This window comes from Leptodactylus fuscus, chromosome 6, assembly GCF_031893055.1.
Source record: "Leptodactylus fuscus isolate aLepFus1 chromosome 6, aLepFus1.hap2, whole genome shotgun sequence".
Lineage (NCBI taxonomy): Eukaryota > Metazoa > Chordata > Amphibia > Anura > Leptodactylidae > Leptodactylus > Leptodactylus fuscus.
In genome coordinates this window covers 101915438-101928435 of record NC_134270.1, presented here as the reverse complement: position 1 = coordinate 101928435, position 12998 = coordinate 101915438, and the positions used below count along the sequence as shown (strand labels likewise).

The window sequence follows — 12998 nt, the reverse complement described above, 5'->3', positions numbered from 1 at the left end:
AACTATATTGGGAGGCTTTTTTTGGAGGCTGATTTTGAGGTGACTCCAGACCAAAAAACTCAGTGTGAACTCAGCCTTAGGGTCCATTCACACAGAATAAATGCGCACTCATTTTAGTGTGTATTTTTACACATGTAAAAATAGGCGAGATGTTTTTTGGCGCGTTTTCTGTTATTTTACACATGTAAAAAAAAAAATAAAAAAAAAAACGCGCCAAAAACCGCATCTAAAAACTCATCGCTTTTTTTTTTTTTTTTTAACACGTGTAAAAATACACATCAAAATGACTCCGAGAGAATAGATCCTTAGGCTGCCATCTGAGAGCATCAGCATTCCCTTGGAGCTTTCCAACAACTAGGCCCAAATGAAGGGGTCTAATCATTGGTGAGTCTTAGGCTGCATTCACACAGAGTTTTGTGGGGCTGTTTTTGCCACAAAATTTGTGTAAAGAATCAGCGCTGCAAAACAGAATCCCATTGAGTTCAACGAGTTCCGTCTTACGCGCGCTACACATTGAGCTCAATGGGAGGCTTTTTTACCCATTGATTTCGCTGTATTATACGTGTCACATTGAAATCAATGGGTAAAAAAGCCTCCCATTGAGTTCAATGTGTAGCGCACATAAGATGGGACCCATTGAACTCAATGGGATTCTGTTTTACAGCGCTGCTTCTTTAGGGCCCCTTCACATGGAGTATACGCTCGCTGATTCTGAACAAGTAAACGTTCCGAATCAGCGGCGTTTAAAACAGATCCCACTCTAATGTAGCCCCCTATTCAGAGCCTCACATGGACACACATGTACCCTATCCACTGGTAGTTACACAACCTAGTCACATTCACCCTTTGAATAACAATTAGGTGGCTCACTACCAAACAGCCTTAGGATCAAGGATCCAGTGTAGAATGCAAGCGGAGAGGAATCAAACACATAGCACACCTAACTAATGCGTATCACCACTTACAATAGTCCTCAATGCGTTTCACCCTGTAGTAACAAAGGTTCAGCAGGAGGGAGATAAATAACAAAACAATAAATGCAGTAAAAACTGCAGCTCCAGTGTCCTCGATGGTGGGCCACAGTACTTCATTGGAAGCCCATAACTTTTCTTTTTTTTTTTCCATTCACAGAGCCATATGAGGACTTCATGCTTGTGGGACAAATTATTCTTCATAATAGTACCATTACCGTATATATTCAGAGTATAAGCACACGGACCCCATTATAGTCTATGGAGTCTGTGTGCTTTCATAAGCTCACCGTTTGTCACTGTGTTCGGTATTCCGATTGGGGGAGGGGGGTCCCCATGCGACCTCCCCAAATGCAAATGTGAACCAGGCCTTATTTATGTATGTACTGGTGCACATAGGGGTTAAATACTCTTCGTCACTATATACGGAGAACTCTAATATAACAACAAACCCACAAATACCCCTTTTGTGTTCTTAAGAAGTATGTTGTCAGCAGAGTATTGAATGGAAACCCATTGTGAGAACTACTGTAATTGCTACCATCACAAAGCTATGCTTGGAGGGAAAACTGAGGCACTCAAGGACATGTTCACACTATTTTATTGCTTATATTCATTTTAAATGAAAAGGGGGGGGGGGAAAATTGTACTTTTAGACTTGATTAAATGGTCACTAACTTTTAAGAAAACAGCCTCATTTCATAGAGCATGTAATTCTGGATCAATATGCAATAATTAATTAAAAACGCTGCCCTGTCAGGCTCCATTAACTCGGAGTAACGCGCCGCTCATTTAGACACGTAAACGCGTGTCAGAGCGAGGCGCTTCAAAACAGATCCCATTGATTTCAATGGGTGCCGGCTTACGCGCGCTACACATTGAAATCAATGGGAGGCTTTATGATCTCTTATATTATGGTCATATAGAAATTTTCTCAACTATTTATACAGTTACTTCTGGCAGAATTACATGTAAACAAACCAAACTAGTTTTAATAGACAAGAGAAGGGAGTCACACTGCTCCTTATTGCAACCACCTACAGCCTCAAAGCAAAATAAATTTAAGCCTAAATGTGGATATTTGAGAACAGTGGAGGCCAGGGGGAACAGGAGTTTAACCAATTGGGGCCCATTGAAAGCCAAATCTGCAAGGGGACCACCCTTGGGCAGAACACTTCTGTAACCATTGCAGAGGGGGTGACCAGACAGGTTAACATCTTTGGAACAGTCCAGTTAAGATGTAGCTAGTCAGGGAGTCTTACGATGAGGCAGCGAACCAAGTAAAGTCATAATAGGCAGCAATTAGAGGTGATATAACCATTCAGGATGGCCGCTGTACGGAGTTCTTCATTGCACATCACTGAAGAGGCATCTACTCTCAAATTTGTCCAATAAACCGTTGCCGTATTTCAAGTATCGGTTTCAATTATTCCATCCACAAGGGATTGTGCGCCCACCAGGTTTTTCTTAGTGAATCTAGTTAACTTTTTGTTTCACTGAAGAGGCAAGGTATATGAGCTTCCACCTGAAGAAACAGAGGGTATAGCAGCAAATCAGAGAGAGAAATTTCGCGTATGTTCAGGAATTTAGCTAATGAGGATGCTTGGTGTGGAGTGTGAAGATTGATTATCCTGTTGCGTCGGATCTGGCGATGAAATGGATGGCTCCATCTGTAGGTGGCTTCAGCTTCCATAACAACTTGCAGGATCGGTTTGAGGATTCTGTGCATCACCAGAGTGCGCAGAGAGACACCAGAGATGAGCGAACATGAGTGTCCAAGTCGCCTGATGAATATCTTCCTTCTCTCTGAAAAAAGTAATATGGCAGAGCACATTATGAGTTTCCGTGGAGTCAGTGCATCGGAGCCCAGCACCCAGTAAACACTGTTGATGTTAACTTCAGTATCAGCAGGGTGGAAAAGGGCAGCATTGAAGATGGAGGTCACCTCAGTGCGGAGCTCAGCTGGAGAGATGCTATCAGGGACACCTCTCATTTTGACTGCAGTACTTCAGGGGGGCAGCTGCTGGGGGGGGGGGGGGGAGCGGCGAAGTGGAGGCTGTTGGAACACTGACCTCAGTTCTGAAGACTGCAACAGGACATGCGGGGTGTCGAGACCACCATCATGGACCCAGCCAAACAAAGAGGGCACATGCAGTGGGGGAGCCAGGTCTTGCTGGGCTGGAGGGAGCTATCCCGATGCAGTGAAGAGAGCTGGAGTGCACGCTTGTGCCATCTTGAAACTGCTATCTGGCAGCAAAGTAGGGGCCGCAGTGGAAAAAAAAAATCTTTGAGATCTGCAACTCTAGAGCTAGCGAGGACAAGCCTTTCCGACCTATGCAGTGTACCATGGCCATAGGAGGAGTGTGGACTGGAACCGACCCAGGGAGACTCTGAAATACCATTCGGAGTCCAGGAACTGCTGAAAGGCGAGTCTAGCTAGATGCCAAGCTTAGACCCCACCACTCATATTTCAACTTTTCGTGAAAACTCTGGTACCCTTTAAAAGTTTCACTCGGTTTCACTCTCTTACTGTTGTGTTTCCATAGTTACAGACTACAACCCAATCTTGTATAGTCTGATCCCACATCCCTGCTCCATTCCATCCGCCCTTCCTCTTGCTCACATATATCTGGTGGCCTTTTCTCTACTTCTTTTTAGCCTAAGGCTCCATTCATATGTTTTGTTTTTGTTTTTTTAACATCCCACTTTTATTTCCATTTAACATGTGAGGAAAAAAGAAAAGAAAACATAATATATACTGACCTCTCTGTAACAGATGGCCATTCATTTGTATCAGTTTTTTGCATCCATTAAACAGATGAAACCAATGGGTATAAAAATATGATGTTAATAGACCCTTTGCTACATTTTTTTAAAAAGAACTTTTGACATACTTCACATTCCTTCTGTAATAAAATATAAAAAACAAAAAAAACTTTGCAAGTCTTCAGTAGGTGATACCTTTTTTAATGGCTAACTCATAATGATGACAGAATATGACGTTTCGAAGCTTCCTCTGAGCTTCTTCTTCAGATATAACTAAAAAACACTTTCTAGAGGCTGCATATTTATGTACAACAGGACACATAGGGATAGGATTACAGGAGGGAGGGGGGGGAAGAGGCTTATTACTATATACTTATAACAACAAACAATCAATTGCCAGATCCCCCAGTTCTTATCTTAATGGCTGTCTTAATGATGTGTATAAAAAGACATAAACCCACGTGAGATGTTCATCCCATTGTCCAGCGTCTGGAATAGGGTCATGGCCTTGTACTCATAAATCAGTCGCTGTTTCCTTGATTTAAAGTTCCCTTTTAAGATCAAGATTTTCATGTCATTGATGATGCTGTGGTCTTCCTGGCAAAAATGATTTAACACGGGAAGATCAGTTCTCTGTTGTTTGATTGTATGGCGATGTGAATTAATTCTCATTCTGAGTTTCTGACCAGTCTCTCCAACATACAGATTTTCAGTGGAACATTTGGTGCAAATGATCAAATACACCACATTAGGTGTGTTACAGGTGAACGTACCTGGGATTTTATATTCCCTGTTAGAGTTTGGTATCTCTATCTTGTCAGTGGTCAGTATGTGCGGGCAGGTTTTGCACCTCTTCTGTCCACATGGAAATGTTCCTTTGTTAGTTGGAGGTGACAGAGAGCTGCTAATAATCATATTCCTGAGGTTTGGTGGCTGTCTGTAGCATAGGAGAGGGGGGTCAGAAAATATGGATTTTAGACGGTTGTCTTTTTGCAGTAGTGGATGTAATTTGCGTGTGATTCCTCTCAGCGTCTCCAGGTGGGGGTTGTATGTGACAACCAGGGGTACCCGAGTGTTCTCCTGTTTGGTATTGTATTTTAATAACTCCGATCTTGGTATCCTGGTGGCTCTGGTGATTTGGTTATCAACTGTTCTTGGATGGTAACCCTGCCTCAAGAATGTGTTTTTGAGGCCCCCCAAGGTGTTCGTCCCTATCTGCAGGGTTTGAACATATGCGATGGTATCTGATGGCCTGGCTGTATACAATGGAGTTCTTTATGTGTTTAGGATGAAAACTATCCCATCTTAGGTACGTAGGGCGGTCAATTGGTTTCCGATACAGCGATGTCTCAATTTTGTTGTCCTGTATCTTGATGACTGCATCCAGGAAGTTTATTTCTGAGAAGGAGTGATTGAGCGTCAGGTTGATGGTGGGATGGAACTGGTTGAACTGTTCATGGAAGGTTTTCAGCTGTTCCTCAGACCCGGTCCAAATGATTAGGATATCATCAATGAAGCGATAGTAGGCCCGAGGCCTAATGGTGCAGGTGGATAGGAAGTCACTCTCAAGCTTGGCCATGAAGAGATTAGCGTACTGTGGCCCCATTTTGCTCCCCATTGCGGTGCCGGTCCGTTGTAAATAGATGCAGTCACCAAAGGAGCCACCATGGCCACCATGGATGTAGAATCCCTGTACTCCAATATCCCACACCAGGACGGTATAAATGCCTGCCAGTTTTTCATGGAAAAGCGAGGTATGAACGCTAAATCGGTGGTGAAACTGACAAAATTCATCCTCACTCACAATTACTTCACCTTTGGTGACTGCATCTATTTACAACGGACCGGCACCGCAATGGGGAGCAAAATGGGGCCACAGTACGCTAATCTCTTCATGGCCAAGCTCGAGAGTGACTTCCTATCCACCTGCACCATTAGGCCTCGGGCCTACTATCGCTTCATTGATGATATCCTAATCATTTGGACCGGGTCTGAGGAACAGCTGAAAACCTTCCATGAACAGTTCAACCAGTTCCATCCCACCATCAACCTGACGCTCAATCACTCCTTCTCCGAAATAAACTTCCTGGATGCAGTCATCAAGATACAGGACAACAAAATTGAGACATCGCTGTATCGGAAACCAATTGACCGCCCTACGTACCTAAGATGGGATAGTTTTCATCCTAAACACATAAAGAACTCCATTGTATACAGCCAGGCCATCAGATACCATCGCATATGTTCAAACCCTGCAGATAGGGACGAACACCTTGGGGGCCTCAAAAACACATTCTTGAGGCAGGGTTACCATCCAAGAACAGTTGATAACCAAATCACCAGAGCCACCAGGATACCAAGATCGGAGTTATTAAAATACAATACCAAACAGGAGAACACTCGGGTACCCCTGGTTGTCACATACAACCCCCACCTGGAGACGCTGAGAGGAATCACACGCAAATTACATCCACTACTGCAAAAAGACAACCGTCTAAAATCCATATTTTCTGACCCCCCTCTCCTATGCTACAGACAGCCACCAAACCTCAGGAATATGATTATTAGCAGCTCTCTGTCACCTCCAACTAACAAAGGAACATTTCCATGTGGACAGAAGAGGTGCAAAACCTGCCCGCATATACTGACCACTGACAAGATAGAGATACCAAACTAACAGGGAATATAAAATCCCAGGTACGTTCACCTGTAACACACCTAATGTGGTGTATTTGATCATTTGCACCAAATGTTCCACTGAAAATCTGTATGTTGGAGAGACTGGTCAGAAACTCAGAATGAGAATTAATTCACATCGCCATACAATCAAACAACAGAGAACTGATCTTCCCGTGTTAAATCATTTTTGCCAGGAAGACCACAGCATGATCAATGACATGAAAATCTTGATCTTAAAAGGGAACTTTAAATCAAGGAAACAGCGACTGATTTATGAGTACAAGGCCATGACCCTATTCCAGACGTTGGACAATGGGATGAACATCTCACGTGGGTTTATGTCTTTTTATACACATCATTAAGACAGCCATTAAGATAAGAACTGGGGGATCTGGCAATTGATTGTTTGTTGTTATAAGTATATAGTAATAAGCCTCTTCCCCCCTCCCTCCTGTAATCCTATCCCTATGTGTCCTGTTGTACATAAATATGCAGCCTCTAGAAAGTGTTTTTTAGTTATATCTGAAGAAGAAGCTCAGAGGAAAGCTTCGAAACGTCATATTCTGTCATCATTATGAGTTAGCCATTAAAAAAAGGTATCACCTACTGAAGACTTGCAAAGTTTTTTTTGTTTTTTATATTTTATAACCACTGGCTAACACGGTACCAAAACAAACATTTTCCTTTTACCATTCCTTCTGTAGCCATTCTTGGCTTTGGCTTAAAGAAATTCCCAGTCAAATTTGCACCAAAAAAGTTGCGTTTCCACAACGTTGGGCCTCAGCCTAAAGGTGTATTTCTGCACATTGATATTATTGCTTGGCTACATGCACACAAATGCTGTTAAAAACAGAATACCGTATATACTCGAGTATAAGCGGAATTTTTAAACACAGTTTTTGTGCTGAAAATGCCCCCCTCGGCTTATACTCATGACGTCATCAGAGGTGCTTTAGCACACTAGGATTTAGCATCTACCCTGCAGATGAGTGGCCAGGATTCATTGTGTCTTATGGAAGATGTCTGTTGTATGGAGGAGAGGAAGCTACAGTAAAGTGACACACACAGGGACCTTCCTTTAGTTACTCTGCCTATTAAGGTCAGGCATTTGGGGTTATTAATTTACCGTATTTTTCGGACTATAAGACGCACTTTTTCCCCCCCAAATCAGGGGGGGGGAAAATGAGGGTGCGTCTTATAGTCCAAATGTGGACTTACAGACCCGGCATCCCGGCAATAGAACGGCGGATGCTGGGAAAGGGGTTTTAGACGCCGGCACAGGTGCAGGGGACTGCAGCGACAGGAGCGTGGCAATGCTGCAGGCCCCGGCACCTGTGCCGGCGTCTAAAACCCCCTTCCCGGCATCCGCCGTTCTATTGCCGGGTCTGTAAGAATAATGGCGGCCACTCTGCTGCAGAGCGGTCACCATTGCAACCGGGTCTCCACTATACGCGGAGGCCCAAAGCTAATGCCCGCAATTAGAATGCATTCTAAGTGTGGGCATTAAAACTTAACCCCTCCTACCCCCCAAAGTGTAGAATACACCCCAGGCCGGGGCCCTACCGCCCCCATACCTTTAGAGTTGCAGGCCGGCTCCTGCGCGGCGAGGTCGCAGGAACCGATCTGTTCTGTGACAGCCGGGAGCTAACTGAAGGCCTGGCCTGTCACTGCTATATTACTATTGCGGATGGTCTATGACCAGCTGTAATAGTAATGTAGAGAATCTCCATAGACGGCAATACACTTCTATTGCCGTCTATGAGACTTTCAATCAAATGACTGCAGGTTCAAGCCACCTAGGGGGAAGCGGCAATAGAATAGTGGAAAGAAAAAAAAGCTTTAAAAAATAAATTAAAAAAAAAACAACAACTTCTAAATCACCTCCTTTCCCTAGAATACATATAAAAGTAGAAAATTACTGTGAAACACATATACATTAGGTATCCAGGTCTACTGAATATAGGGTTTGCAGACCTGCTCCTGTTCCATTGGGAAGGGTAGCACTACAGATACCCAATATTCAGCCAGGCTGAATTCCAAGTGGGGAAAAAAAAAAAAAGTCCTCAAGCTCAGGGAAGGGGCAGACAGACAACCAAAACACCCCCTCCCCTTTCCCAGCAACTACTGCACCCAACAACCATTTTAATTTTTGAAATTTTCCAGTAGCTGCTGCATTCCACCCCCTAGGCTTATACTCGAGTCAATAAGATTTCCCAGTTTTTTGTGGTAAAATTAGGGGCCTCGGCTTATACTCGAGTATATACAGTAAACTATTTTTAAAAGTTCCATTCTTCCGTTCCTGTTTTTTGCCAGTTTTTAAATGTACTGTTTAACAAAACCAAAAACCTGATATTTGACTATACCAACAGACTTTCATTGTCCTAAAACGACCATGTGTATTTAGTCTTGGGGGTTTGAATTCTGAACACATTCTAAATTTAGGAGGAGAAATTCACATTTATTTACAAAACCACTTTATTTTCTTATTTAATAGCAGTTTTTCCTGTGAATTCTGAAGAATACTCTCAATTTATTGTCAGGGAAAGGTAGTGGTTGATGTCCATGGTGACTGTAGTATATGAATAGACATTGCATGGCGTTGTGTAAGTATGCAGTTTACACTTGATAAATGGCAAAGACTGGTTTAAACAAGTAAACAACAGAGGAATGTTTTATTGTGGGTGCCGCAGGGCAGTGTAATAACAATCTATATACAATATTTGCCATATGCATTTAATAAGTGACCACCCACTAACGGAAGATGGTGCTTGGTACTCAGTAATGGCAGCAATGAGTAAAGTTGACCGAGCGTTTACCATGAACCTGTAGGTGCATTGTGTCACGTAAAACATTCCAGGCCACTCTTAGCGCGTTCCATCTCATGTAAGAAACTGTAGAATTGTGGAAGCGTCAGCTCTAAACAAAAACACATAGAAGCAATAAAAGGGTGCATTTAGTGGCTTAATCTGTAGAATATCAGGTCTTGAACATGGGGTGGAATTAAACACACATCCAATGATTGAACTAGGGTGCACTAAAATAGCAGCATAAACCTCACAACTATATCTTTTCTCTACGCGGATAGTTTTTCCCCTACTATGATACATGGTAACAAACCTATCAGTCTGGAGTTCAATTGGCTCCTCTTTAATGTTTGATCTTGTAGCCATTCTTTTCACTCTTAAGCTGTACATTTTGCCATGGTCTTTCTCAAATCTTTATATACACCCAAAAGCACTCTTGTTCAAGGTTGTTGCACTGCAACACAATACCGTCTTCACAAGCACTTTCCACTCTTACCTTCTATATGCTACCATACTAATATCACAGGATCCCTACTCCTGCATGAAGCAAGCAAATGCATTTATGGTGTATACTCACCTACATACACTGGTTCCAACTGGTTGCCCTTTTTAATAACCATCTTTAGCTAAGAAAAAAAAAATATATTTATTATTATTTTATTTTTAACCTTCCCATAAGAAAGATGTAGTTTCTATAATAATTGCCCCATTATTCTGAATGGTCAGTCTACCTCTGGCACTACATAGGTTTATATCTAGTCAGGTGAAATAAAATAAGCTCTACCTGCAAGAATATGGTTCCAGCTTTCTCCAGTTCACTGCTTGCTGCCGTAACTACAGAAGAAAACAATGGTCACTCACTACATGCGACTGTATAGTGTCTAGTGTACTTCAACTTTACATTTTGTGGTGTCCACCAAAAACATTAATTTTTTTAAAATTTTTGTTGAAGTCACTGTATGGCATCTATCTGAAGCATCTGTGTAGCACATAAGTCATATGCATACATTAAACATGGGGTAAAAATGAGACGTGAACATAACCTTATGCTGATCATAAGATTCTATAAAAGAGGTCAGTCTCTAATACTCACCCCCAAATTTCCACTCCATGTCCACCAACTGATTAATACTGAGTGTCCGCCCAACTGCTAACCGTTTGAGAACTGCAGCATCACTGTTCCACTGCAAGGGAAACAACACAAACCCAAAACTTTATATGGAATCACAAAAGCTAATGTTAACATGGTCAGATTTTATTACTCGCTGGAGGTGCGCATGACATGTCACTTACTGTCTTCCTCCTGTCTCACCTTCCTGTACCCACCCACACTCTCCTAAGCCACAAGCCCCGCCTACTCCCAGCATCAGTAACACTAGCCTAGGAAGGCGGGGGCACTCACGTCTCCCCTCCCTGTACCCACCCACACTCTCCTAAGCTACAACAAGCCCCGCCTACTCCCAGCATCAGTAACACTAGCCTAGGAAGGCGGGGGCACTCACGTCTCCCCTCCCTGTACCCACCCACACTCTCCTAAGCCACAACAAGCCCCGCCTACTCCCAGCATCAGTAACACTAGCCTAGGGAGGCGGGAGCGCACACAGCGCTCTGCTGGCGTCTGAAAGAGAGGAGAGGACAGAGAACAACGGTCCGGAGCTCCGGGGAGCGGCAGCGGTTCTGTGTAGGTAACTAGGGTTGAGCGATCAGAATTCCATTCCTGATCTTTTTTTTTTTAGGCGGGATCAGAACCCGATCGCGTTCTGATCTTTTCCAATCCCTCAACCCTAGTCATATGCTCTTATAACTTATATATACAGACACATATACATGCAGTGGAGAAAAACGTATTTAGTCAGCCACCAATTGTGCAAATTCTCCCACTTAAAAAGATGTGAGGCCTGATTGGTCGCAAGATTGGTGTCCTTCGACAGCTCTTTGGTCTTCACCATAGTGGAGTTTGGAGTGTGATTTATTACCTGTTCAGATATGTGGAAGAGAGTGATACTGCAGAGTCTAAAGAAGTGAGACACAAAACAGACCCTGTAGCAGGGAAGGAATCTGCACACAGAGGTAATAACAGTGATACAAGGAGCAGCAAGTAAAATAAAACCAAGGAAAGAGTACATCAGGGAACAGAGAGTACGTAGCACTGCTGTGGATGTATCTGCAGATACTTTTGAAAGCTGGAGTACCCCTTTAAATTAATATTACACAATCTTTTTTCTCACCTTGTCTGCAAAGAGCTTGGCCTTCTCCTCATCCAATCCTGCAGATAAAGCATACAATTGTGAATCCCCATAATGCAATGTGATCATATAAGAAAAGGTTTAAAATTAAAGAGGACCTTTCACCATATCTGGGCACAGGCAGTGTTATATACTGCCAGAAAGCTGACAGTGCGCTGAATTCAGCGCACTGTCGGCTTTCCCGATCCGTGCCCGGTGTAAAGCGCTATCGGTCCCGGTACCGTAGCGCTTTACAGTCAGAAGGGCGTTTCTGACCATTAGCCAGAGACGTCCTTCTACCTCGCGGCGCCAATCACGCTGTGCTGTGGAGCCGGGAGGAACGCCCCCTCCCTCTCCTGATAATGCTCGTCTACGGACAAGCTGTGTGAGCAGAGGGAGGGGGCGTTCCTCCCGGCTCCACAGCACAGGGCGATTGGCGCCGCGAGGCAGAAGGACGTCTCTGGCTAATGGTCAGAAACGCCCTTCTGACCATAGAAGAGCTACGGTACCGGGCCGTAAGCTCTTCACACCGGGCACAGATCGGGAAAGCCGACAGTGCGCTGAATTCAGCGCACTGTCAGCTTTCTGGCAGTATATAGAACTGCCTGTGCCCGGATATGGTGAAAGGTCCTCTTTAAATCCTCCTCTCTTTCATTCATCTATAGGCTTCTGATAGATCCCCCTTAGGAGTTTTTACCACCTTTTATGCAGAAGTGGGAGACAAATTTATCCCTTTCCCTCTCCCAGGAACAGAGGAGGCATATTTTTCGCCTCTCGCACGAAAATTCTGTCAGTTCCCGCTGCCAGGAAGCCAGCTTCAAGATCTTATCTAGTTGGTACAGGGTCCCCATGGGTTTTACCCGCAGTACTGGAGATGTGGGCAGGCAGAGGAAGATATGCTTTATGTTTTCTGGTCCTGCCCGGCATTGTCCTCGTTTTGGGATGGTGTTAAACGGATCATCTTGCAACTAACTGAAATTCCTCATAACCTACCGTAGGCCCGGCTTTGTTCCTCCTCAATCACTGTGAGTCTTCAGTGAAAGTCTATAAGAGCTCTCTGCTTCGATTTTTGGTCCTCGCTGGCAGTGCTTGCATTCCGCTCTACTAGAAGCGAGTTGAACCCCCTCCTCTCTCACTCTGGATTTTGAAGGTCAATGAAAACATACGTATGGAAAACCTCACTTCTTTTCTGCATGGCACAATTGAAGCCTACACTAAGACCTGGTTCTATTGGTTTGAATTTCAACGCACTGGGGAGTATCGGGCACTCCTTGGCTCTAGACCTCCCTTCTAGCCCTGAGTAGTGTACTCTGCTTGTGGTTGCCATGGGCGGGTGCATCCTTGGGCCCACTGTTTTGCTGAATTGTGCTCCCCGGTAACAAACTTGCGGCCCACCGAGTGTGGACCCCTTGATTATTTTGTTTTTTGCCTGCACCCTATCTGCACCCCTTCCCCCAAGTGCATTCTCTCTCTTTTCTTCTCCTCCTCTGGTGCTCTTCCTTATCTTCCCCTACCTATACCCATTTCTTTCTTCACCTACCATGGCCGCACCA

General features: G+C 44.0%; 3 protein-coding genes across 3 annotated transcripts in view; 2 read left to right on the top strand and 1 right to left on the bottom strand.

Annotated features, from left to right (window-relative positions):
• The window catches only part of POFUT1 (protein O-fucosyltransferase 1), a 142906-nt gene extending 141441 nt beyond the window's left edge, over positions 1 to 1465 (top strand). The window contains exon 8 of the transcript XR_012716889.1: positions 1452 to 1465. The gene's annotated coding sequence lies outside the window, so the exon portion shown is untranslated. The remainder of the gene's footprint in view (positions 1 to 1451) is intronic.
• TM9SF4 (transmembrane 9 superfamily member 4) overlaps positions 1 to 12998 on the top strand; it is a 318186-nt gene that overhangs the window by 196420 nt on the left and 108768 nt on the right. The window lies entirely within an intron of this gene.
• COMMD7 (COMM domain containing 7) overlaps positions 9060 to 12998 on the bottom strand; it is a 43212-nt gene continuing 39273 nt past the window's right edge. The window contains exons 6-10 of the mRNA XM_075276881.1: positions 11449 to 11486; positions 10314 to 10404; positions 10005 to 10054; positions 9798 to 9846; positions 9060 to 9332 (exon numbers count right to left, since the gene is read on the bottom strand). Of these exons, the coding sequence (XP_075132982.1) occupies positions 9256 to 9332; positions 9798 to 9846; positions 10005 to 10054; positions 10314 to 10404; positions 11449 to 11486 (305 nt within the window). The 3' untranslated portion in view covers positions 9060 to 9255. The remainder of the gene's footprint in view (positions 9333 to 9797; positions 9847 to 10004; positions 10055 to 10313; positions 10405 to 11448; positions 11487 to 12998) is intronic.